Source organism: Dama dama, chromosome X (genome assembly GCF_033118175.1).
Source record: "Dama dama isolate Ldn47 chromosome X, ASM3311817v1, whole genome shotgun sequence".
In the NCBI taxonomy this organism is placed as follows: Eukaryota; Metazoa; Chordata; class Mammalia; order Artiodactyla; family Cervidae; genus Dama; species Dama dama.
Window position 1 is genome coordinate 114,638,883 of NC_083714.1, and position 25,925 is coordinate 114,664,807.

General features: G+C 45.2%; 1 protein-coding gene across 1 annotated transcript in view; it reads right to left on the reverse strand.

Moving 5' to 3' along the window:
* Window positions 1–25,925, reverse strand: part of TSPAN7 (tetraspanin 7) — a 127,314-nt gene that overhangs the window by 11,758 nt on the left and 89,631 nt on the right. Inside the window, exons 2-5 of the mRNA XM_061136321.1 lie at window positions 12,476–12,664; window positions 8,192–8,266; window positions 5,260–5,355; window positions 3,247–3,402 (exon numbers count right to left, since the gene is read on the reverse strand). Coding sequence (XP_060992304.1) covers window positions 3,247–3,402; window positions 5,260–5,355; window positions 8,192–8,266; window positions 12,476–12,664 — 516 coding nt within the window. The remainder of the gene's footprint in view (window positions 1–3,246; window positions 3,403–5,259; window positions 5,356–8,191; window positions 8,267–12,475; window positions 12,665–25,925) is intronic.

A 25,925-nucleotide genomic window follows, 5' to 3' on the forward strand; every position in this document is an offset into this window, starting at 1 on the left:
GCAGCAGCAGTATTCCTGGGGAATTTGTTAGAAATGCAGAATCTGAGGTCTCACTCCAGACCTACTGAATCAGAATCAGATCCTGGGGTCACTCATTTTTAATAACTTTTCACGAATGTTAACAATACCTCTAGATGTTTCACATGTCCATTAAAGTTGGAGAAGCACTCTTCTCTAAGTTCCCCCACTACTTTTCACTCCAAAGAAAGAACCAATTAAATTATAGCAGTAAGAGAGTTAGTTAAGATGAGAAGATGAATGTGATTAGCTTCTTTGTTGTTTAAACAATACAAGACCCAGGTTGCAGTAAATGCTTTCTGTCTCCAGTTTTTTCTTGTCATTCACTCTGTGGACCCACAAGCCCAGTTCCCAGGACTTGGCCTAGCTCTGCCCAAACTGCTTTGATCCTACAACCCCGGTGCATGTTTGCCTTCCACCTTAAATTCTCCGGGAAACCACGATCTTATCTGCCCATAACGATCTCATTTCATGTCCTAAAATGAAAGCCTGGTTGTCCAGTGTGAGATCCAGCCACAGAGACCTGCTAAGTGTCCTAAGAAACACCCAGAAACAGCACAGGTAATTTGCTCAGCCTCTCAGCAAGTCTAAATCAACAGGGTCTCTGATGGGAAACACCTGGAAGTAAAAGGCATTTCGGTAGCAAGAGTAGACAGCTGCTACCAGGTAGGCTCTGGGAGGAGGCATCTCAGAATAACTTTCTGTCTTCCTCTTGCCCTGGCGGCTTTAAAAACTGTCAAGGAATTCCTAGGTGGGAGGGGCTTGGTCAGTGCTATTAGCTAACTGAACCTGTGGACATTTCATCATCATGTGTAGCAAAACCAAAACTGTCCTCAAAACAGTAAATATCCTGCTTAACTGTTCTCACCTTTTGCTTGCTCTCTTCCAGTGATTTGGACAAGACTATCCCACCCCATATGCATCGCCTTTAAAAAAATATTTATATGTTTATTTGGCACCATTGGCTTCATTGCGGCACATGGTCTTTAGCTGTGATGTGCAGGCTTAGATGCCCCATGGCATGTGGGGTCTTGGTTTCTCTCAGTTCCCCAACCAGGGATCAAATGCCTGTGTCCTGCATTGGAAGGCAGATTCTTAACCACTGGACCACCAGGGAGGTCCCTCGCCTACCTCTTATAGATAAGGTGTCAAGAGACTCAGACCTGGGAAGTAATTTGTCTGAGAAGTTCAAAGTTCAGCTGGGCGTTCAATGAGAATACCTAATGAAACTTAAACTAGGCCAATTTCAGTTGTCACTCACTTTTCTCCAGAGAAGGAGCCAGATAGGAGAGTAAACAGGAAGTGAGGGGAAAGTACCTCTTCGAGGTATCTTGAGATGTTCAGGAAAATGTAAAGTAGGATTGGGGGGATGGTGCTGAGAGCGAGGTCAGTTTGTAGGTTGTCAGTAGAGTGAAAAAAATGCTCCCCAATCTTTCTTTCTGGAAATCACTGTCAGGATTAGAGAGATGCACTATAGAAGCTGCCTCTAAACTTGCTTTTGAATACAAACAAAAGACCCTGGCTCCGAGGACCTGCTACATCATTTCTAATGAAAGGCACAGTGTGGTAGAGTGCAAGACAGATGTCACTGTCATTGTCATGACGTTGACACCACAGCTACCATTTAACATGACAGTTAAAATGTTCTTATCCTTACTCTCTACCATGAACTGTGCTTTAGACACTTTATCTCATTCAATCCTATCAACCCTAAGGGGCAAGAATTATTCTCTCCATTTTACAGATGAGAAAAGCAAGGCTGCAGTAACTTGATCAAGATCACACGACCAGCAAGTGGCTGAGACAGAACTTAACTGCAGTCTGATGCCAGCCCTGTGGTCCTGACTTCGAAGTCCTCAACTTTCACAAAAGAAGTAGTTTGAGTGAAATTTTTTTTTTAAAAAAGGCTTTTCTCAAGAGTGATGACTGCTGTATCTCCAAAGGATCTCCTGAGGCTCTGCTGTACCAATATCTCATGGCCATAAAGCACATCTTGCCTTTTATACATTGGAGCATCCACTGAGGGCCGGGTCGGCTCAGCACTGCGTACAATGGCAGCATAATGACAGATAGGTGATTAGTGGAGGCGTCCAGGAAGAAACCAGGAGTCACCTCACTGTCAAGAGGTGAGGAAAGCCTCAAAAATTCCAGTCAGAACAGATGTCCTCTTAGCTCAGACAAGCAGCTGTCTGTACGGAACATCTTACCTCACCACACTGACAGAAAGTAATAAGCCCAGAATGACAAATTGAGCTTCTAGAATGGCAACAATGCCTTGTAGCACTTCTGCTACAGGTATCGACATTACATGGGTAAATTATAGAAACTATCTTTCTACATTCAAATCCTGAAAGGATTGCTATTTTCTGTGAATTATTCAGTAGTTGGCCCAGATCCCACAGGATTTTGAAGATCTTCACTTGACCTTAGTAAGAAAAGAAAAGCTTTACCTGATGGTGGCATAACCAGGGATAAACTCAACAGTAGGGTTTTTCTCCCTTTTGTTTCACCAAAACATATTTTCTATGTGGCATTTCTCTAAATCTTTAAAAACAGAGATGGTCCTCACACACAGCTGTACCATGTACTCAGAATGGAATACAGAATTGATTTTCCTTTTCCTCTGACTACCTAAATTTCATTTCCCTCATTTCTACTATGTACTAACTTTCAGATTTCTCTTAGACAGCTTTTTCCTCTAATTTCTTTAGGAGTCAGGATGTTGACAGTGAGCTGAATTGAAGTCGTTGATTTCTTTTCCTATAGCAGTGACGTCCCTAAAATCAAGCCCCCCCCCCCCCCTTGCAGAACCACATGCTGTCTGTCAACTCGACTCCCTCTTTCCGCTGAGGACTGGCACCCAGCTGGGAACAATTTCATGTTTTGAAGGTATATTAAGCAGAAGACAGACACCCAGAAAGAAGAAAGGCAGTGTTCCCTGACATCAGCATCAGGGTTAACAGGAACCACTTGCAAATCCTTCCTAACTATGCCTCGGAGAGTCTTGCTGAGGGACAGGAATGCGAGGCGAGCAGAGGCACTGCTTTCTCCTTCAGAAGTGGGGCGCCCAGGGCCTCTCCCTGCCCAGAAAGAACCACAGAGGAAGATTCTTGACTCTCTCCAAGATGACCATTTCTAACCTATTTGTCATCATGTCACAGAGACAAAAAAAAGCCCTCTGCAGATGTTCACCACTGAGTCCCATTGGGGCAGAGAGGGAGCGAGTACCTTCTGGTTCACTTTAGTGGCGGCGACAGTCAGGTTGTGCAGATCCTGGGGGTTGCAATCGGTGTCATTCATGCAGCAGCTCGGGGGGATGCCGTGCTCCAGGAAGTAGGGGCTGGGGCTCCAGTTGGTATAGTTCTGCACGCCACAGCAGCTCAGCTGTTAACAGGGAAAGGAAAAGAATTAAGGGTGGCACATCAAAGGCACTGTGGTCTCCGCACTTAGCGCCTTGCAGCTTTTAAAAGAAAAACATGGGCCCAGGCTCTGCGGCGACAGGCACAGCTTTGATGAGCCAAGATGTGCTGAAACGCCGCTAACAATTCTACTTACTGACCAGCCCGTGTGAACTCAGCGAAGGAAGTGAGTTCTAGATGATATGTCATGTTGGTTTTCTTATGACCTCCACAAAGCCAAAGAGCTGCTCTCTGGCCTGGCTAAGCACCAAAATGAGCTAGCGTGTGACTGGGCACTGCTAAAGAGACTGATATAGAGATCAACTGAATCAAGATGGTCGATGGGGAGCTGAGACAAAAATCTTTTACAAAGCTCTCCCCCAGGATCTGCACTAACAGGTACATAAGTGGTTTTGAGCAGAAAAAGATGCACATGGAGGAAGAGAGCTGGTGTGGGTAAACCACAACCCCCCAGCTACCTGGTCTTATAAATCAAGTTTTATTGGGACACAGACATGCCTATGTGTTACATGTTGTCTGGGGAGGCTTTTGTGCTCCAAAAGCAGAAGTGAGTGGCTGTGATGGGCTGCATGGCCTTCACAGCCTAAAATAATTCCTGCTTGACCCTTTACAGCAAAGATATGCCAACTGCTGACACAGAAGATAGGGAAGCACATGGGGCAAAACATATCATCAGTTGGTGAATTTGGGTAAAAGGTGTTCAGCTCCTTGTACTATCCTTGCAATTTTTCTGGGTAGATTTGAAATCCTACCAAAATAAATAACCAGAAACATAAAAAATAAGAACTTCTCTAAGTGATCCTGATGGGACACCTACTTTCCTCATATCCTATGTAAAGATCACCACTCAGCCTAAGCCATTCACATGCGTGCCAGATCCCCAGTTTCTCTGAGATCTCCCCACCCCATGCCCACTGTAGCCCCCAAGCCCACGAATGCAGCTCAACTGAGTTCTCTGCCCAGCCTCAAGACACCATTTCCAGAAGGCTGGTCTTAGGGAGGCAACTCAAAGTAAGGTGGTTCTACACTGACTGCCTACCTCCTTTCCAAGGCTTAAGATGTTTTTTTAATTTATTTTTTAATTGAAGGATAATTGCTTTACTGATGCTGATGTTGAAGCTCCAATACTTTGGCCACCTGAGGCAAAGAGCTGACTGATTAGAAAAGACCCTGATGCTGGGAAAGATTGAAGGCAGGAGGAGAAGGGGACAAGAGAGGCTGAGATGGTTGCATGGCATCACCGACTCAATGGACATGAGTTTGGGCAGGTTCTGGGAGTTGGTGATGGACAGAGAGGCCTGGCATGCTGCAGTCCATGGGGTTGCAAAGAGTCAGACACAACTGAGTGACTGAACAACAATTGCTTTACAGAATTGTGTTGATTTCTGCCAAACATCAACTTGAATCAGCCATAAGTATACATATGTCCCCTCCCTCTTGAACGTCCCTCCCACCTCCCATCTCACTACACCCTCTAGGTTATTTCAGACCCCCTGTTTGAGTACCCTGAGTCATGCAGCAAATTCCCATTGGTTATCTATTTTACATATGGCAATTTTAAGGGCAAACTAGCTCTGCTCTCCTTGGGATGCTCACATCCTTACAGCTGCAAAGCAAACCAGATAGGAGTGCTCCTTGATACTAATTACCTGGATCACTGGACCCTGAACAAGTATGAATGTCCACTCTTGGAAAGGGAAGTGAGCCAAGAGGTGGGGAGTGGGGATCAACCGCAAACACTGCCAGTCCAGTGTCACCAGCAGCCCACAAGTCCCCCAACCTCACAGGCAGTTGCAAGCCCCACTTCCTTGCTGGAACTTACACTGCGCTGCACGTGGTCCACCGCCCGGCTCCTCTCGTCGTTGCCATTGTAATTCTGCATGGCATCCGTGTAAGTCCTCAGGAAGGTGTCCTTGATCTAGGGAAGACAATGAGGGATGGGGTTCCAGTCTACTGCGGCCCAGGTGGACATAGATTTATACCAACTTACACCCTCAAAATAGCTTCTTCTGAATAAATGTAGGCCAGGAAGGGGATGCCTTTTTTCTGAGATAGAAGAGCTCAGAAAATTCACCAAGAGGTTTATCAGCTCAGGAGTTTAAACAAATTGTTTCCATTACCCCCAATTCAGAGGAACCCTGCCTAGTTAAATGAGCCACTGAAAGTGGTCAGTCAGATTCAGAAAGGGCTCTGATGGTTTTTTAGTTATTTTCTTTGAATTGGTTAATGACTATCCTTCTTTCTATGACTTTTTTCTGCCCTTTCTCAGAAGAATGACAAAGAATAAGCCATTGGCCGGGAAGGGGTTAAGGAGAGGCGGAAAGACTGATGTTTTGACTCAAATCAGACCCCTGGTCTCCCATACAGGAGTGAGGCAAAAGCCGCTTTCACTTACCTGTCTTTACTGAAATAAAAAATAAAGGCTAAAGGACATGGACTTTACTTGTTAATAAATAGTTAACCAAACCCTTTCTCCTCTGTGAACACATTTGACCTTGGGTTAACTTTCATGTTCTGTTTCCCTGGAAACAGGGAAGGCGGAGCATCAGACTGTGTTACCAAGCAACCCTGCTTATGGTAAAAAAAAAAAACTGCCCCCTGATTGGTGAAATGACTCAGGCCTGGAGGAGAGCAAATGACAATTATTACCTGGCAGGAAGTTTAGGGCTAAACATGGAGACTCTTCTAGCAAGGCATGTTCCTTGCTGAAATACTGGACACTATGCCCATGGGACAGTTACAAGAGATTAAAAAAAAAAAAAAAAAAAACTCCACAGGGAGTTCCTAAGTCAAGGCGGTCGCCACATCCAGTTGTGTCCTCTTGTTTTACTGCATGTGCGTTGTCTCTGAGGCATGGGCATGTCTACACAGGCTTGAGCCTGGACCATTTTGAGGACTCCTGATGAAGAAACAACCCACTGCTGCCCTGCCTGCACACTGTATTTCCTTTACTATACCCTTCTCAGTCAACACCGCCAGGTTGTGACCTATTCTCATCATATGCGTTTGCCTATGTGTTCATCATGTGTATTTCACATTCATCATATGTGTTTGCCAAACTGAAGACCACTACTGGTGACCAAAGAGTGGTGTTGCAACCCCCAGCCACCCCTTCCCACTGTATTTTTTTTTTCAGTGAAAAGAGTTTAGGCAGCTGAGCAGGTTCAGGTCCTACATATCAGGAACCATGAGGGGTAAACCCCTACATGGAACCCAGTCCCAACAGCACATGGGAGGGAGCTGGGCCTGGGGTTCACACAGGTACTGGGGGCACCTCTTGGGCTGTCAAGGCTGGAATTCAGATAAATGAATTCAAGGCTGAATTCAGCTAAAACCTGAATTCATCAGGTTTTACCTCAGCTGAGAATAAGAATGGGGGGTCAAACTTTGAATGCAGCACCCACATGAAACAGTTCTAGAAGTCCGCCTTGGCATCTGAGAGGCCATGTCTGGTAAAGGCGAAAGCAGGGCAGTAGGGGAAAGGCATGGGCAGTGCCTAAGGCAGGCTCACCAGACTCGGCCAAGCACAAAGGCAGGGCCTGCGAGCAGCTGATGCCAGAATTCAGGAGCCCCAGAAACATGCCACCTCACTGTCTTTCTCACCTCCCTCTTGCTATTTCTTTCCATCCTAACACAGGTATAGCTGCTTCTATCTATACTGTTATCTATAGCAGGGGTCCCCAACCTCTGGGCTGTGGACCGGTACCTCCTGTCAGATCAGTGGCAGCATGAGATGAGAAATAAAGTGCACAATAAATGTCATGTGCTTGAATCATCCTGAAACCATCCCCCTAACATCAGTCCACGGAAGAATTGTCTTCCACAAAATCGGTCCTTGGTGCCAAAAATGTTGGGGACAGCTGGTTTAGAAGGGACAATAATGAATTTGGGGAGGGGGGTTAGAACCAGAATTTCTTGTAGCATATACACTTTCTGACCTCTCATCAGTATATACACCTGAAAAGTGATACTGCAGTGGCTACAGATCGTATGAGGACATCCCGTCTCTGCATTAGCATCTCTACATTGTCTAGAGCAGCCTCAGTGATGGTACATGGAAAGATGGCCACACGTGACATAGGACAGCTGGCAGTATCCTTGAAACGGGCAGTTATGATCACCAAACAGGATTTAAAATGATTTTCCACCAGCTGCAGAAATCTCAAATTTTACATGTAAATGGAAAACAAAGTGCAGCTGTAGGGGCTTTCAATCATGACTGTCTTCTCTCCTTTTCCCCATACCACCAAGCAAAGCCACAGGGCTCCTCACCACTGGGGTGTAGACTTTACCCCAGTGGGCAGGGGGTGCCGTGCAGGGACTCTGGGGAGCAGACAGGAGAGCACAGGCTGCTTTGGGGAAATGGAGCACTTTGTCTTTGGCAAACAACTCATCTGGTTTGCCTTTGCCCTCTGAGAAATCCTGATATACAGACACACATTCATGCCTCACTGCAGCAGCTTTTAAGGTATTAAACCTAAATGGAAGGTCACTGTTTTAAAACAAGCCAGAGAATCCTTTTATGTCACAGCTAAATAAAGAAACAGTGAGGGTCAACAAGTAAGATTTCAGATTTGGTGAAATTCCTGCATGTAGAATTTTCTGGGTGTTTCAGCTCACAGTAGGTGGCATTTGGAAACTAGCAAATATCACTGGAGATGTCAGCTAGCCTCTCTGTACCCTTTACACATTCCAAGAGGTTTCAAAAGTCTCCCCCCAGAGAGAACTGAGTTCTCCACTTGGTGTATACTCACCTCATGACGAAACACGAACCCTGAAATGCCAGCCACGAGCTCAGCCAGAAACACCAGAGACAGAAACATGGCATACTGCAAGGCAAGTGGACATGGACACCGTCAGATATGGTGGGAGGGAGGAGACTGCCTCCTTGGACTAAGTTCCTTCTTGTCAGAGAGAATTAGACAAGTTATTCTATTCCCTAGGTGGAAAAGTGGGAAAATCCCCTTCTCCAGATGTCCCCACATGACCCTCCATGTTAGCTTGCATCTATTCAATACATATAAGCATTTGGGGGCACATGGGCATCCAGGGACCAACATCAGGCCTCTCAGGTTGGCTCCACCAGGAGAAATCTGGAAGGGCTTTTTACAACTAAGTATCCATTACTGTGACTCAGATAGCAAAGAATCCACCTGCAATGCAGGAGACTTGGGTTCAATCCCTGGGTAAGGAAGATCCCCCAGAGAAGGAAATGGCAACCCACTCCAGTATTCTTGCCTGGAGAATTCCATGGACAGAGGAGCCTGGTGGGCTACAGTCAATGGGGTCATAAAGAGTCAGACATGACTGAGCGATGAACACTTTCACTTTTCTCATCCTCTGTTCTTCATGTTAGGCTCCTCAAGGTAGAGAGTGCTGGGGGAGGGGGGCATGAGCCCTTTATACCACATTCTTCATCAAGGTCACTTGGAGTCTGCAAGTTGAGAACACTCCCACCACCTGCCCATTGCTGGCAGCGCCTTCAGGTTTTAAACTGTTTCGATTGCTAGAAAGCCTTCTTCCCCTTGGCCACAGTGGGCCTCCTTGTAACTTCCACTGGTTGGAGTCAGATCTGCCTTCAGGAGACACCAGAAGCAGCCCAACTTCTCTTCTATGCTACAGCCCTTTGTGTGAGAACCCAGTCACGAAGGGACCCAGCTGCTTCACTCCCTTCGGGCATCCCCTACCATTTCCTTAAGCACATCTCCTACCAAGTGGCTTCAAACCCCCTTCCTTTGTCAGAGCGGCTGGAATATGCACAGGCGACATGATATCCTTCCTCTCTCTGCCCTGAATGCAGCCCCTGCAGTGATGGGCCTCTTACCTCTGTGTTCTGCGGACTCCATAGCCTTTTGAAAAGCAAATCGGCTACGCTACTGACAAATAATGTTTGCAAGCATCGAAAACCCTCACTGCTTCTTATACATTTCATGCTTCTTGTACTTTCCAAGGCGATTGTGTGTATGTGTGTGTGTATGTGTGTGCATGCATGTGAGCATGCGTGCCCAAGTTCAGGGATATTACACGGTACTTACAAGACATTAAAGCTTTCCATTTTTGTGACTTTGAAAAGCAGATAAAAGGAAAGAGAATTGATTCCTTTCCTACGAGGCATATGTCTTACAATCTGCTTCTTCTCATCCTGAAATGAAATACACCAGTCCCAAATGTTGCGAATGGTCCTTGGTCCCTGGAATTTGGGTACCCTGCACATGGCCATATTGCTTACTTGTAAAGTACACATCTGTGCACAGGATCATAAATTATTTTTCTCTGCTAGGGGCATCTATATTCAAAGGAGGAAATACAGCCTTAAAATGCCAGTTAGTCTCTCTGCACGTTGAAAGCACAGGCACTACCAAAAACACAGTAATGAAATGAAGGCTCCATGTATACAACCTCCTCTCTCAACTTGGTACAGTGCACAATTAGAAACACCCTTTACTCTAGGGAGAGTCTCACCCCAGGCCTAGACTCCACGAGACAGTACCGTGAGAGAGTAATTGTTAGGAGGCAGGTGGGAAGAACAACTTTTGACTCTGGTCAGAAATCCTCCTGGATTGGAGTCCTGGCCATGTTGTGGAGTAACTGTTAGGCAATAGGCCACTGCTCTGAGCCTCCATAAAGTGAAAACAGTGATTTTTAGTTGTTTTGCAATTAATGAGGTTAAATGAGGACTGTAACATTCTAGAGAGACAGTTAATCAAGTGACTTCTGCTCTGCTCAGCTAGATCAGCAGTTTCGCATCCCTGGGAGCTTCTCTGCTTCTGCAAGCTTCCAGAGAAGAGCTGTTGCTCCTTCAAAAGGTCTACTGGGGACAGCCTGCATTACATTCAGGTGGTAGGGTTCAGGTTTTCTCCAAATGAAAAATACTGCAGTAGAAACAGTCCTGGCTTTGGAAAGAAGCTTTTCTGGGTTCCGAACCCAGGTCTGTGCACATTAGTTGTGTGAACCTGGACAACGTTCACACACACCTCCAAGTCTTTACCACGTAATATGAAAATACAACCTGCACTTCACAGTGGTGGTGAGGAATAAATAAAATGTAGTACGTCCACAGGACAACACAGCGGGGAACTGGAATCAAGACCAATCCCCACCCCCAAACTTCTCTACTCCCCAAAAGGCTTGCTTGTCAGTAAGCTCACAAGTGTTAGGAGAAAATGGAAGCGTGCTGTGAAACCACCTTCAGAAGAGGCCAGAGTGCAACTGTTCCATTGTTGCATGCCCTGTTCTGCTTCAGTCATAGTCTTTAAGCTGGAAGAAACCTTGGTGATTTAGTCCTATAGTGTTCTTTCATAAATGGGGACAGAGGCCCAAAGAGGTTACATCCTTGCTGTCAAGACTTAAGCCAGTTAGTGTCAGGGCCTGTCAGGGTCTCCAGGTCTCTTCCCTTCTTGTCTGGACAGGTGGAATTGCAGAGGTCTCTCTTTTCTGTGCCTCTGAAGTTAATTCTCCCCTTGCTAATCACTGTACCCAGGAAGAGGGTCTCAGCCCTGGCTGTGCAATAGGGCCCCCTGGAGAACTTTCAGAAAATATGTGGCCAGACCCTCACCACCAGAGATTCTGATTCCACTGGCTGGGGGTGGGTCCCTAGCAGAGGTGTTTTTAAAAAGCTGCCCAGGTGACTTAGATATGGATCAAAGTTGAAGACTACCAACCCTAGACCAAAGGAAACACTAGTGCCTGTAAGAACTGAAGGTTGACTTGGGGTGCTAGTGGAGGTGACAGCAGCAGAAGTGCCTCACTACGGCTTTTCCACCAACCTGGAGGATCAGTGGTGGCCAGGTATCAGCTTCTTGCATGGTCTGCAGGGCAGAAAGTGGCCAAATCAAGCACAGCCTCCATGAGGCTGTCAACAAAGAGACCAGGAAGATGGGTCCTTTGGAGTGAATCATCTTCACACCATATCTGTCACTAGATGGTATTAAGGGTTACTACAATCTAGGGCTAAACAAGAAAGGACAGGCAACATAGCACTCATGGAATCTCCACTCTCCCTTTTCAGAGAACAAGAAGTCTGAGAGAAATCCCTTTAAATAAAGTTGTCTTTTGAGGAGAGCCTCTTGCGGCCTTTTATCTATGAAAAGTATTGAAAGTGTTAGTCACTCAGTTGTGTCCAACTCTGCAATCCCATGGACTGCAGCCCACCAGGCTCCTCTGTCCATGGGATTTTCCAGGCAAGAATGGGTTGGCATTCTTGTGGGTTGCCATGCCCTCCTCCAGGGGCTCTTCCCAACCCAGGGACTGAACCTGGGTCTCCTACATCGCAGGCAGACTCTTCACCATTGAAGCCACCAGGGAAGTCACTTTTATCTATGAAAACCTTCCATATTAACAGGCAAGAGAGTAGAGAATTAGGCAACTGGTCTACCAAAAAGTTGAGACTTGCAGTAACAGTTTTTCAACAGCCTGCCTTACTCTTTGGGAAACATCACTGCTGTGTTTGTCCTATTACCACATCCTGGTAGCCAATATTTGGTCCCACATCAACCCTCTATTGAGTGGGGAAGCTCTGGCTTAGTTCAGCTCCCACCACATGGAGCCAGGGGACGCAGATGTAGAGGAGAGCATGCCCGTGCATCCGAGCGCGGCCAAGCTCAAGGAGGCAGAAAAGTATTTCTCCACTGGGAACTTGGGCATGAAAGGCTGCTTATGTTCAAGGTGCTGCCTCACCCACCAAGGCTGCACATCACATGCTTTGGGAGATTTCTAAGACTGAATTCAAAACTAGAACAGGCCATCTTGCTATAAATGGCTATAAATGGCTATAAATGGCTTATTGGAACTGCTGGCCACTGCTTTGTCATCACCTATCTCGGGGGACCAGGACTGGATTTTTTGTGCCAGGCTGTGTCTGGGCTTGTCTATCCCTCTAGGGGGCTAAAGGGTAGGTTAGGTAAGAGTCTGGACTAAAATTAGAGTCAATGAATATCAAGGTCTTGTCTGTGGCTTCAAGAAGGGCCACTTCGCTCTCACGTGATTTGCATTTTTACAAAACAGAACCCGAAAGCAGTATTCCGTTGTGACCTACTCACCAGTTTCAGCATCCATGGGCTACCACGGCATGTGGCAAAGCACCCAAACAGGCCAAACACGACGATGGTGGTGCCAGTGCCGATGAGCACATAGGGAGCATTTGTGGAGTTCTCGGCGATAAGGGAGATGTAGGTGCCCAGAGTAAGTTTGCCCCAGACTCCAACGGCCAGCAGGATCACTCCAGTGATCTGAAAAGGGCAGGAGGGAGAAGGGACGGTAAGACTGCTGCTGAGAGACATGACAATCGACACCGAGCAACGTGGCTAGAATCTGCAGACTCCAGTTTCCGGGAACAAGCAGACACTTGTTGTAGGAGTCCCTGAAACACTGGGAAAGGCCAGAGGCCATGAGCCAAAGCCATCATACAGGAAAGACACTCTGATTGTGGACAGTTAGATCTGCCTCTTACACAATCCCATAGGCAGGTACCACGTTAACTGGAAGTCAAGCCAACATTCAGTTTCAGTTCAGTTCACTCAGTCGTGTCCAACTCTTTGCAACCCCATGAATCGCAGCACGCCAGGTTTCCCTGTCCATTACCAACTCCTGGAGTTTACTCAAACTCATGTCCATCAAGTCGATGATGCCATGCAGCTATCTCATCCTCTGTCGTCCCCTTCTCTTCCTGCCCCCAATCCCTCCCAGCATCAGGGTCTTTTCCAATGAGTCAACTCTTCGCATGAGGTGGCCAAAGTACTGGAGTTTCAGCTTCAGCATCAGTCCTTCCAATGAATACCCAGGACTGATCTCCTTTAGGATGGACTGGTTGGATCTCCAAGCCAACATCAAAGAACTTAAAAAAAAAAAAAAGCTGCTTAACACATTATTGGACTTCCCTGGTAATTTAATGGTAAAGAAGCCTCTTGCCAATGCAGGTGGTGTGGGTTTGATCCCTGGGTTGGGAAGATCCCCTGGAGGAGGAAATGGCAACCCACTCCAGTATTCTTGCCTGGGAAATCCTATGAACAGAGGAGCCTGGCGGACTACAGTCCATAGGGTTGCAAAGAATTGGACACAACTGAGCGACTGAAAAACAACACCACCACATTATTGATGCCACAGGCATTACCTTCTGTAAATATCTCTGGGTCAGGTCAATGATGTGTTTAAAAGTACATCCTAATATAGGTCTGAGCACCTTCCCAGGTCTGATCTGAGAGCTGCTGCCCAATACATAGCTGGGCATAGCCGCAGTAAGAACATCAGCTGACCTCTTCAATGGCACATGTGTTTATGGAATATTTTAAGGATATCCTGTATGATGTTTTCGAGAACAAGGTGACCTTCACTGACTATCATGACAAAAATCTCTACAGAAGCAAAATCCTGAAAGTATTTTTGAATCCCTATTGATGTGCTGCCTTCTTTGTGATATTTCATTCACTATAAAACGTTGGAAGAATCTGAATAGTTCCTGGAGTTAGCTATAATATGATTTGTCAAATTGCTCTGATTGGCCCAAAGGAAATCCCCACAGTGTACTAAACCACAGAACCGTCCATCAGTCAGGCTCTTACTTACTTCAGGGCATAGACTTGGGGCTGTGCATCATGTCTGACTCTCCAACCCCTGCAGGCCCCACACCATGGCAGCCTTAGCTACTGAAGCCAGCTGCTGACTTTGTGTCTCCAGCTTCCCAGTCTGTCTCTCCCTCAGTTTACCAACAACTGAGCAGCTCATTTGAACTGACATCCCTCCAACTGCCACCACTTCTGACATCTTATAAGGCTTGAAAAGAGGCCTGAGTATCCAAGGTAGCCCTTCTGCACCTTCTCCCACCCTAGCCCCTGATGACCCACAAGTGCTCCCCAGGAGATGCGGGTTCCATCTCTGGGTTGGGACTGAAGGAGGGCACAGCAACATACAGATTCTTCACTTTACTAAATCTATTACCACTTGCCAAGTGAGAAGGCAAATAATAAAAAGAATGAACTAATAGATGGAAGTAGAGATGATCATATGGAGTGAAGTAAGTCAGATAAGAGAAATCTGCCTGCAATGTGGGAGACCTGGGTTCGATCCCTGGGTCAGGAAGATCCCCTGGGGAAGGAAATGGCAACCCACTCCAGTATTCTTGCCTGGAGAATCCCATGGACAGAGGAGTCTGGTGGGCTACTGTCCATGGGGTCACAAAGAGTCAGACATGACTGAAAAGACTTAGCAGGCAAGCAAGCACAGATAGGTAGATAGATAGACAAACAGATAAATATAGAGTGAGGAGGCAAGATGAGAAACTGAAGAAAATCTGTATGAAATAAATCAATACCAGCCTCTCCAAGGTTTCCCCTGTCAATTAACATACCGCTCCTTAATGTCTGTGAGTGAACACAGGCTACACAAGGAATCAAATGCCTGGACCAGTGGATCTCCGGGACTTTCTCTCTTGACACTTCCTTCTGCAGTTTGGAGCCATCAAGCTCCACCATCAAATTGTTTCCTTATGCAGGAAAAAGAACAGACCCTCCACCTTTCCCCATATCAGCTGACAGTGGGCTCCAGCAGTTTGGGGAACGGGATCAGTGGAAACAACAGGAGCTTGTTGAATCTCCCCTACCCCTACTCTGGAGAACCATCACTGTGAAAGACAGAAATAAAATCTTTAAAGTAGAAAAAGGTCAAGAAATTTGTGCTACTTTTATAAGGTGAAGGAATGTGATGCAATTTTGAGTAGAAAGTGTTTAACACTAATATTTGGGAGACAGTGGCCCAATGGAGGTCTACCACCTTTGAAAAGTCAAAAGAGGGATGGCCTTTATGAGTTAGGAAAACCAAGAACACATTTGTTGTCAAGAGTTCCAAGTCCTCTACTGACACCTGGTGGTTGCTAAAGAAAGTACCTCCCTTGAACACCTTTTCTGCCACTCTAATCCAAAGGGAAACAGAATGCTTTTCATCCACTAGTATCAAAATGGAAAATTTAACCCTACTCCTTAGGGGTAACAATTCAGTGAACAGTAGGTAGTAAGGACAGTGCCATCTTTTATTACTCAATGCTTAGCACAGTGCCAGGCACAGAACAAATGCTTAATATTCATTGACAAACACATTTCATTTTTCTGGGTCTTTCTTACACCTCATTTTATAATAAAGAGTCTTTCACATGCCAAACAGTTACAAAACTTTTCCATCAAGTAAATACTGAGAGGTAACTTAAAATGAAACTAAAGAGAATCTTTCTCCCCTACTTCCCTCTTTGGCAATAACTGCCTAAAGATGTAAATATTAATATTATAATGTAAGTGTAATGAACAAAACTAAAAATCCCATTAAACTAGGCACTCTTTAGACTGAATGTGTCTCATCCAGACACCTGTGATTTCATATGACTGCCCCCAAAGATTTAGTTACCCTTTATACGTACACTGAGTAGCTGTATTCTATATACTGTTATTGCCAGTTATTATTGGAACATGATGGCTTTAATGCAACTGTATACTACTCACCAAGTATAAGAGTTTGATATTATCTTTTACTTCTGTGGCCAGTGATTTCATGAAGTTCACTTAATATCCTAACAAAGATTATATGCAGTATGTCAAAGTTAACACAAATCCCGATTTTAAGGCAAACAGTATTAACATTTTTATTCCTTTTCTTTCAAAAAATAATTTCTGCAAATGCAGTCATTGCTTTGAGTATAAAATGTCTCCTCATATAATATCAACTTGTTAGAATGTTCATATAATGTAAAATATAAAATATTCCTCTTTTAAATTTTTTTGCAAAAGGACTATTTTTGCAGACCTCCAAGGGTACCTCTTAAAGACTGCCACTGGGCAGAAACAAGAAGAAAAGAATAAGCAGACAAGGGGGGAAAGGGGTTAGGTTGAAATGGACCCGGATAGTGAGTAAAACTGTATTTACTAGAAATAGTGGTGGTGGACTTGGGATGAGCCTTGGAAGAAAATTGCCAGGTAGTTGAAGGGAAAAAAAACACAAGCAAAGTTTAAAGAGGCAATGTGCATGTGAGTGTGTGTGTGTGTGTGTGTGTGTGTGTGTGTGTGTGTTCAGTCATGTCTGACTTTTTGTGGCCCCTTGGACTGTAGCCTGTTAGGTGACTCTGTCCGTGGGATTTCCCAGGCAAGAATACTGGAATGGGCTGCCATTTCCTTCCTCATGGAATCTTTGATCCAGGGATCGAACCTGTGTCTCCTGCATTGGCAGGTGGATTCTTTACCACCGCACCACCTGGGAAGCCCCATAAAACACAACAAACGAGCACTTACTCACATCTTTCCTACTATAATAATGCTTCTTAGCAAGAAAAAGAAGCATACTACAGGATTTTCTTTCTTTCTTTTTTTTGACCACACCACAGGGCATGTGGGATCTTAGTTCCCCGACCAAGGATCAAACCTGCGCCCTCTGCATTGGAAGTGTGGCATCTTAACCACTGCACCACCAGGGAAGTCCCAGGATTTTCTTTCCTTGGATTCTGCCAACACACACAGCAACACTCACCCCTACATGTGCCTTGATAAGCACCCACAGAGTGCAAAGTAAAGAACAGGTTCTCTTGACCTCTCTCTTATGCACTGGGCTGCAGTGAATAAGTGGCTTCAAAGCTCACCAATGCAATGTTGAGTCTCAGCTCTTAAGAGACCTTAAATTCTGAAATCAAGCAGCATGTCACTGACTTGGCTTTCTCATGGAAGTTTTGCTTCCTTCTCAGAAGAATCAATTTGCAAGCAGCCAGTAGCGCGGCCAAGGAGGGGACAGACTAGAGCCGAAACCATGCTGAATGGCCTGGTGAAGGCCCCGCCACCTTCCATGCTTCTACATCGACCACAAACAACGAGGGCAGGCCTGGTGCCCACCAGCAGCAGCCAGGCTGAATCTTGGTCTTTTTTTTTAACTCCCAGCATCTCATGGTGGCTCAATATTTCCTGCATGCCTGCAACACAGCTCAAAATGTATGGGGAGCAGAACACCTCCTGCTACTACTAATTTAGGCTTGGTGAGGAGACTGAGAAAACTGTAATGGTAGCATCAGAGAAGGTAGATCAGAGTTAGAAAAGGTTTGGTGTGATGATTCACATTACTTGAAAATTATACCGAAAGAAAACCATAGATGGGTTTGCCACTGTACCAAGGGGTGTCTGAAATGCTCTGGAAGAGATTTCCTGAGGTTTATGTTCATCTTGAAGTGGATACAGAGGGAGAACAGGTAGCAGGGAGGAATGAGCCCCCTTGCTCCTGACAGGTCAGCACTGCGAACACTGGGAAGTTTCCTCACAGCATCCTCATCCTCAAAGAGCAGACAGGGACATAGCAGTGCCGTCCATTTCACACACCCAGAGGCATTTTTTTCTTTAATTGTTCTATTTTTAAGATTTGTATTGGGGCATAGTTGATTTACAATATTGTGTTAATTTCAGGTGTACGGCAAAGTGAGTCTCTTATACATAAATCTACTCTTTTCTTTAAGCTTCTTTTCCTATATAGGTCTTTACAGAGTATTGAGTAGAGTTCTCTGTGCTATACGGTAGGTCCTTATTGTCTATTTTATATATAGGATTGTGTATATGTCAATCTCTATTTATATGCCCACATGTATATGATCTCCCATTTTATCTCTCCTCTACCCCTTACCCCCAAAGAACTATAAGTTTATTTTCTGCATCTGTAACTCTATTTCTGTTTTTTTTGATAAGTTCATTTGTATTCTTTTATTAGATTCCACATGTAAGTGATATCATATATTTGTCTTCCTCTGTCTGACTTACTTCACTCAGTATGACAATCTCTAGGTCCATCCATGTTGCTGCAAATGGCATTATTTTGTTCTTTTTATGGCTGAGTAGTACTCCATTGTATATATACACCACATCTTCTTCATCAAGAGGCATTTTCTTGAGCCTACTCCCTTTCTGCATGCAGACCACAGACCTCCTGATTAAACTGTAGCTACTCCTCTTGTGCCCATGAAAGGCTGTGCCAGGTTTGGGTTTGACAGAGCAAAGCCCACATATTTTCTTTTTCTTTAACTATAAAATATACTAAATAGGAGTTTGTGGCATCATTAGGATAATGTGAAGACGATCATGTAGAAGGTGGGGCTCATGAGCCATGTATTATGAAATTAAGGGGGAAAAGATAACCGAAAATTGAACTATAGAAGCACAAGCTATCTAGAAGATGCACCCTTCCCTAAGAAGCTATATGGGATAGAAAACACAGGATCTGCAACTAACAGAAATGAACAGGCAGAAGAAACTGTGGGCAGAAAGCTCAGCCATTTTAAGTGAAAGCCACAATTCAATTATCCCAGAGGTTTATAGGTTAATTCACTCTACACGACACCCAGATATGGGGACATGTTCTTCCCCCATTCCAGATGATTCTGTAACTCAGGAAAAAATGCCTGACACAGAAACTCCATACACATCATCAATAATGAAAACCCAGGTCCTTGGAAGTTAGAGTTTAAAAGGAAAAGTATCCAACCAACCCTGCTTTCAGTTCATTCTTACGTCTGTGTGTGTGATGAGAGGATGGCGGGGGAGAGCAAGTCTTTGCAGTTTGCTGACCTGATTTCAGAGAGATGGATAAAGCAATCAGAAAGAGAAGCCAGCAGCTTCCACCCATGAGCTGATGGAAGTTTACTTCTTAAGTGTGAAGAAGTAACAGTGCGAAGCTGTCATATTTACAACTTACGCTATTATTATGAGTTATTTGTGTAAATGTTTAATATGTTCAAATAGCCTAAGGACCAGGATTTATTGGGGTTTTTCAGTGGGCTTGAGGACTCACATCAGATGAGCAGCAGAAAGAGATTCAACATATTTAAAAGGCAGGTGGAAAAAAAAATAAATAAAATAAAAGGCAGGTGAATGCAAGAGCTCTAGACTTGGGGTTACAATACTAGCACTTCAGATGCAGTTTTGTCACTAATAAGCTCTGTGACTTTGGGCAGACTGCCTAACCTTTCTGGGCCTCAGTTCCCCCTTTAGTAAGATCAGGAGGTGGGAAAACCTGATTTCCAGGGCTTCCTCCAGCAACTACGCTCTGATACAAGTCCGAATTTCAAACCTGACATGCCTATTCTCTCTGAAATGCATTTTCACATGTGCCACTGGGCAAATAAGCACCAGGAAGTTTATTAGTTCCTCCCTGTGACTGTGAGCTGTGGGGACAGGAAGGTCAACTCATTTCTGGATTCAAGGCCAGTCGACTGTTCTGCCAGCTTTCCAAGGTGACAAGTGCTTGCTGGGAAAGAGAAAGAGGGTCATGCACTGTAGTTATACCCAGACATCCAAGAATGCGTAAGGCCACCAGCTTATCAACAAGCTTTACTTTTTAATACGAAGATGACACTGTCATCTTAAGAGCAATAAGACACATGCATTGTGCTATTTCGGAGCCTGGTGGGCTATAGTCCACGAGGTCACATGGACTTAGTGACTAAACAACAATTTCTTCCTAGGCAAGTATGTTAGCCAATTCAACCCTTCTGATCTGTCACTTTTATGTTTATATGTGAATGGATGAATGTGTATATGTACAGAAGAGGACACACATTCCATGGCAGGGAGGTTAGTGGTATCATTAAAAAGATTTAGGGAAGTTGTGAAGGGGAAGATAAGATAATTGAGATGCTCTTAAATGCTGACTTGTTAAGACTGAGTTTGCAAATCAACAGGAAACCCGAAGACCATATGGTCCAGGTCCTGTTTTCTGTGGTGTTTGAGGTGACCAAAAGCCATGTGGGTAACAGGTTCAGAAGGCAGTTGTGGATGTGGGACTGGAGTTCGGGAGGGAGTCTGAGATGTAGGTGAGGGCTGAGGCTAGAAGTGACAGTGAGGGAGGGGTATATCTCAGGAAGTGGAAGCAGACCACACTGGTCAATAGCTTTTACCAGGGGCCGGTGTGGTTGGGCTTTGTGCTCAGCCCAGGGGAGTCCAGCCGGGGACTGGTTCATGCAGGTGGCTGGCTGGAGACTGAACTATCTCTCTATGTCCTAGAGGCCCAGAAAGTGGTGGAAATGGATCAATAAGGTCACAGTGATTTCTGAATTAAAAACTGGGTCTGAACACATTAGAGACACCCGAAATAGGCCTATTACAGAAAATCAGGGCTCTGCCACTGCTCAAATCATAATCAAGACCACTTTATCAAAATACAGCCTTTTACTAGCTGAAAAACTCACCCCCTTTGAATTCAGCCCAAGCAGTTCCACCTGATACTTACTTCCATTATTCAACAAAGAGTCATGGGAAATTTGCAAACATGTTATTAGGGACTCTGTATATCCCATTAGGAAATGAGAAAGAATGGGCAGCCCTGAATTGGTTTCACATTTCCTGGATATTATTCTAAAAGATTCTGGACTTTAGGTCTCCACCCTCTTAAACAAATCTCTTAAGGAAGGCCCCAGAATGATAAAAAAAAAAAAAAAACCCTCCATGTTTATCAGCACATTGAGAAACATTCCATTATATCAGGCAGCTTTTTCTGAGCCTCTGGGCGTGGCTTTTTATTGGTAAGTATTACTGTTCCTGTAAATGTTTAAAACAAACAAGTTTTTTATTTACACTAATAGGAAGCATCTCACTCTGACTTCCAGTCGCCAGGAGCATGTAAAAAGAAGTGAGCAAACCAGAGATTAAGACTGTCTGGATGTAGTTCGCACCTCTGGTTTCGCCAGTGACTCAGATATTTAAATAGATGGCACATAGGTGAATGCCTGTTAAGAATGGGGGCCAGTACTTACAAGGAGATTTATGTGCTTAGAAATCAGGACCAGCTGCAGTGGCTAAAGTGACAGAAGCTCAATGTTGGGGGGGACTCCCTTTATGCCAGGCCTCCTCCATGGAACCCCCAAGTTGATCTCACTCATATTTAAAATCTGCTGGGCCAGTTCACACACAGAAAGGCGAGAGAGTGGCAGGAGTCCCAAACCTTAGCCTCCTTAGCAAGGGCCAACCAACCAAAGGAAAAGCTGTGGGCAGACACCACGTCCCTTACTTCCATTCCTCAGGTGATCTAGGACTGGATCAGTGCTCTGAAAATAGGGATCAAATTCCACGCTAATAAGAAAAGATATGTTAAAAGAAGTTCACGTAGGGTTAACCGTATAAACAAGAGCTACAAGTCTATTATTGACGTGTGTTGACAGACAGTTGGTGCTGACCACGCATTTATCTTGTTGTATTGTATTGCCCTGTATTGCCTTGTATCTTGTTGTATTGCCCTGTATTGTTAACTGTGTGTCCATCAAGATTCGAAGGGTCTTATGGGAGGAAATAAGGTCCTTTACCTCCTTTGTCTCCACCAAAGCCTCACCCACATCCTGCGCCTGATTTTCCTGGACAACAGGTCAATCAGACATTCTGTCCCAAGGCCTTGGGAGTCACCGCATGGGAACGAAGCTGACTAAACTAGTCCTAACAATGATTCCTTAAACACAACCCAGAATGCCAATCTGTGACCGAAGAGCACACGTCTCTCTCAGGACTGTGTTGTTGAGCAGATTTAGCTTTGTGGGAGTTCCTTTTGTTTTTTTTCAAAAGCGAAAACATTCTTTGCATAATTTCTATATGGGATCATCATCTTTCAAACATCTACACCTATCCATGTGCCTTATGATGTTGCTGCTGCTAAGTCACTTCAGTCGTGTCCGACTCTGTGCGACTCCGATGACAGCAGCCCACCAGGCTCCGCCGTCCCTGGGATTCTCCAGGCAAGAACACTGGACCACGTGGGTTGCCATTTCCTTCTCCAATGCATGAAAGTGAAAAGTGAAGTCGCTCAGTCGTGTCTGACTCTTAGTGACCCCATGGACTACAGCCTACAAGGCTCCTCCATCCATGGGATTTGCCAGGCAAGAGTACTGGAGTGGGGTGCCATTGCCTTCTCCGCATGTGCATTATACATACAGGTAAAAAGGAAACAGAAGAAGCTGGAAGTCGGTTGGTGAAGAAATCCTGAAAGCCTGTGCTCTATCTGGCTATGTATTGATAGGGGTGGAGGGGGTGGGGTGTTAGAGGGAACTCATGCCTCTTTGCAGTTGAAATTGGATAAGACATCATGCCAGAGGACCTAGTATTAAATGAGTAAAAACATCATCTGTGGGAGAAATGTGCATGTGGTATTCAATAACAAGATTTTTACATCAACGATGAGATGGTGGTATTCTTTTAGTGGTCCTAACTTCCTCCTGAGATGATATATGGGGGAAGAAAAAACCCACTCCTATTAGTGATTTAAGTAACTTTCAACATCAAATATCTACACTGCACACACCAAATAAGACACACAGAGAGGGGACTTCCCTTGGTGGTCCAGTGACTAAGACTCCACACTCCCAACACAGGGGGCTGGGGTTCAATCCCTGGCCAGGTAACTAAATGCTGTATGCTGCAACCAAGACTTCACATGCCACAACGAAGACACAGGCAACCAAATAAATAAATATTTTTTTTTTAAAAAGACACACAGGAAAACTTCAGAAGTGGAGCAGAGTATTGTGGGGGAGGGGGATTAACCTCAGTCATCTCAGAAAAGTACAAAGAAGACACTTTGCCATCTCCAGCAGTATGACTTAGGCTAAGCCACCATCTCTGCTGTCTCTCCTTGCCTCCAGCTTTGCCCCCATGCTCTCTTTTCAACCCAGTCGGGGTGATCTGTTCAAACCGAAGTCCTTTACTCAAAACTCGTCCCCTTCCAATTAAAAATAATTTTTTTAAAAAATTCAATAACAAAAAAATTCTTCCAGACATTCCAGGTTTCAGAACCAAAGCCCATGTTCTCAGCCTTACCTGCAAGGCCCTACTTGACCTGCACCCCTTGATACTCCTCTGACAGGACCGCCACTGGCTTCCCCATGCTTACCACACTTCAGCTCCACAGGTCTCTTTGCGGCCCCCACCACTCCTGACCTGGTTCCTGCCTCTGAAACTTTGAACTTGCTCTTCCCTCTGCCTGGACTTCCAAGATCTCTCATTCAAGTCTCTGCTCCTCGTAGGCCCTTCCCTGATGACTCTTAAAGCGAGAACCCTGGCATTCCAGCATTCCTCACTTCCTCCTTTCCCGGCTTTATTTTTCTCCACTGTACTTATCTCCTTTGAACACTGATTAATTTACTCTCTTTTTTTTTTTTTTTTTTTTTGGTCACACCGCATGGCATGTGGGATCTTAGTTCCCCAACCAGGAATCAAACCCACACCCCCTGCAGTGGAAGCATGGAGTCTTAACCACTGGACCTCCAGGGAAGTCCCTTAATTTACTTTCTTAGTCTGTCTCCCCAAAACGAATGCAAGCTCCGTGAGCACTGGGAATTGGGCCCTGTTTCATTCATGTAGCCCCAGAGCCAAAACAAATGCCTGCTCATAGTAGGTGCTCAGTAAATAGTTAAGTGATTGAATGTAGGATGACAGGCAGGTGAGCAAGGGGGAGCTTCGGAGGCCATGAGATGGGTCAGCACTAAGGAAGCCGTGTGGTGGACTTAACTCTTACAAGGCCCAGGCAGTTGCACTGGGATACAATTCAAGTCTTTGGCCCATTGGCTTCTTATCCAGCACATTGCTTCATCCATGTCTGCTTTTGATCACAAGGGGGCCTAAGTGAGAAAGCATGGAATAGTCCCACCTAAATCCATCGCCACTAATGGAAACATAAATCAAAGCCTTAACATCCTGTAACTCCATGAGGTCTATAACTGACGGTTGGGAGTCGAAAGAATGAGCAATGCTTATACCAGCAAGATTTCGCTCTCTTTAAAAAAAAAAATGTACTATAGCAGGGGGTGGGAGAGACGAGCGCTTACTATGTGCTGGGCACGGGCACGAGGCTAAGTGCTTTAATGCTTTATCTAGCTCAGTCCTCCTAATAACTCTATGAAACTAGCCTGAGGTGGTCACCACCAAGTGGCAGAATAGGTACTCACAGTCCTGGCCCTCAACCATTGCCTTCCCTGCACATCCTCTTAAGCGGCCTGCTTAAGTTTCTTTCTCCCAAACCCTCCACACTTAACAAAGAAAAGCTCACAAACTAGTATCCTGCATCCTGGCACAGAGGCCAGGCTGGATTCTCAACCCTGAGAATTTGGCTGCTACAATTAAAAACTCAAGTCCGCAGGCTGGTTTCCAATTTATTTATCTAAAAAATGCTGTCCATTATTTCTCCCATTTCAATCAGGAAAAGCTAGAGAAATGGAAACATGTTCTGTTCCAGCTACAGCTTGATACTTTAAAAATCAGGAGGGGGGAAAAAAACCAGATGTGTATATGGGAATGAGCCAGAAAGGTTAACACTTACAAACATCAGATACAAATCTACATGCTGAACAATCTGAAGAATCAGTAAAGCTTGACATGCAAACAGAGAACCATAGCATGTTCTGGGGAAAGTTAAGGTACTTTTGGGTTTGGGTTTCCCCCCAGAGAAGAGGAAATGAGAGACCATGGCTGAAACACACATGAAGAGAACCACTCTGGAGCTGCGAAGTCATCTGATTTTCAAAGTAGGCGTGACCCAAAGCGATGGGCTGAGTTACCAACTGAGGCAGCGGTATCATATCTGACTGCCCCACAGCCCAGAAGGGGGATGTGATCAGTCCTTCACGAACTAAGGGCACAGTCCAGAAACACACTTAACTGTGTGTACAGGCCTGTGATGAATGGCATTTGCTGAGTAGGTAGTGCAGTGGTAGAAAATCTGCCTGCTAATGCAGGAAACATAGGAGGCATGGGTTTGATCCCTGGGTGGGGAAGATCCCCTGGAGGAGGAGATGGTAACCCATTCAAATCTTCTTGCCTGGGAAATCCCATGGACAGAGGAGCCTGGAGGGCTACAGTCCATGGCATCACAAAGAGTCGGACAGGACTGAGCGACTGAGCACACATGCATTGTGACAACTGTAAAGGGTTGTCACATTTACTACTCATCTGTTTTGCAGATAAACAGCAGGCTGTGAACACTGAGGCTCTGAAAGGTTCAGCAATGTGCTCAAAGCCACAAAGCTAAGTGGTACAGGCCTGAGTTAAATTCATCTCTGTCCTACCTCAAGGCAGTTTCCCCAACCATCACCATCTCTGCCTCCTGTGGTGGTATGAACAAAGTGGACCACCTTCTAGAGCATGGGTCCTCTTGGCCCAATATTACCCAGTCCTTGGTCCTCCCCTCCAGGTGAATGGGTGATGGAAAGAGAAGCCTGGTTTTCTTTACACTGCCCCAGGTAGGTAGCTGCCCAATATGCTACTGGAGATCAGTGAAGAAATAACTCCAGAAAGAAAGAAGGGATGGAGCCAAAGCAAAAACAACACCCAGTTGTGGATGTGACTGGTGATAGAAGCAAGGTCCGATGCGGTAAAGAGCAATACTGCATAGGAACCTGGAATGTTAGGTCCATGAATCAAGGCAAATTGGAAGTGGTCAAACAGGAGATGACAAGAGTGAACATCAACATTCTAGGAATCAGCAAACTAAGATGGACTGGAATGGGTGAAT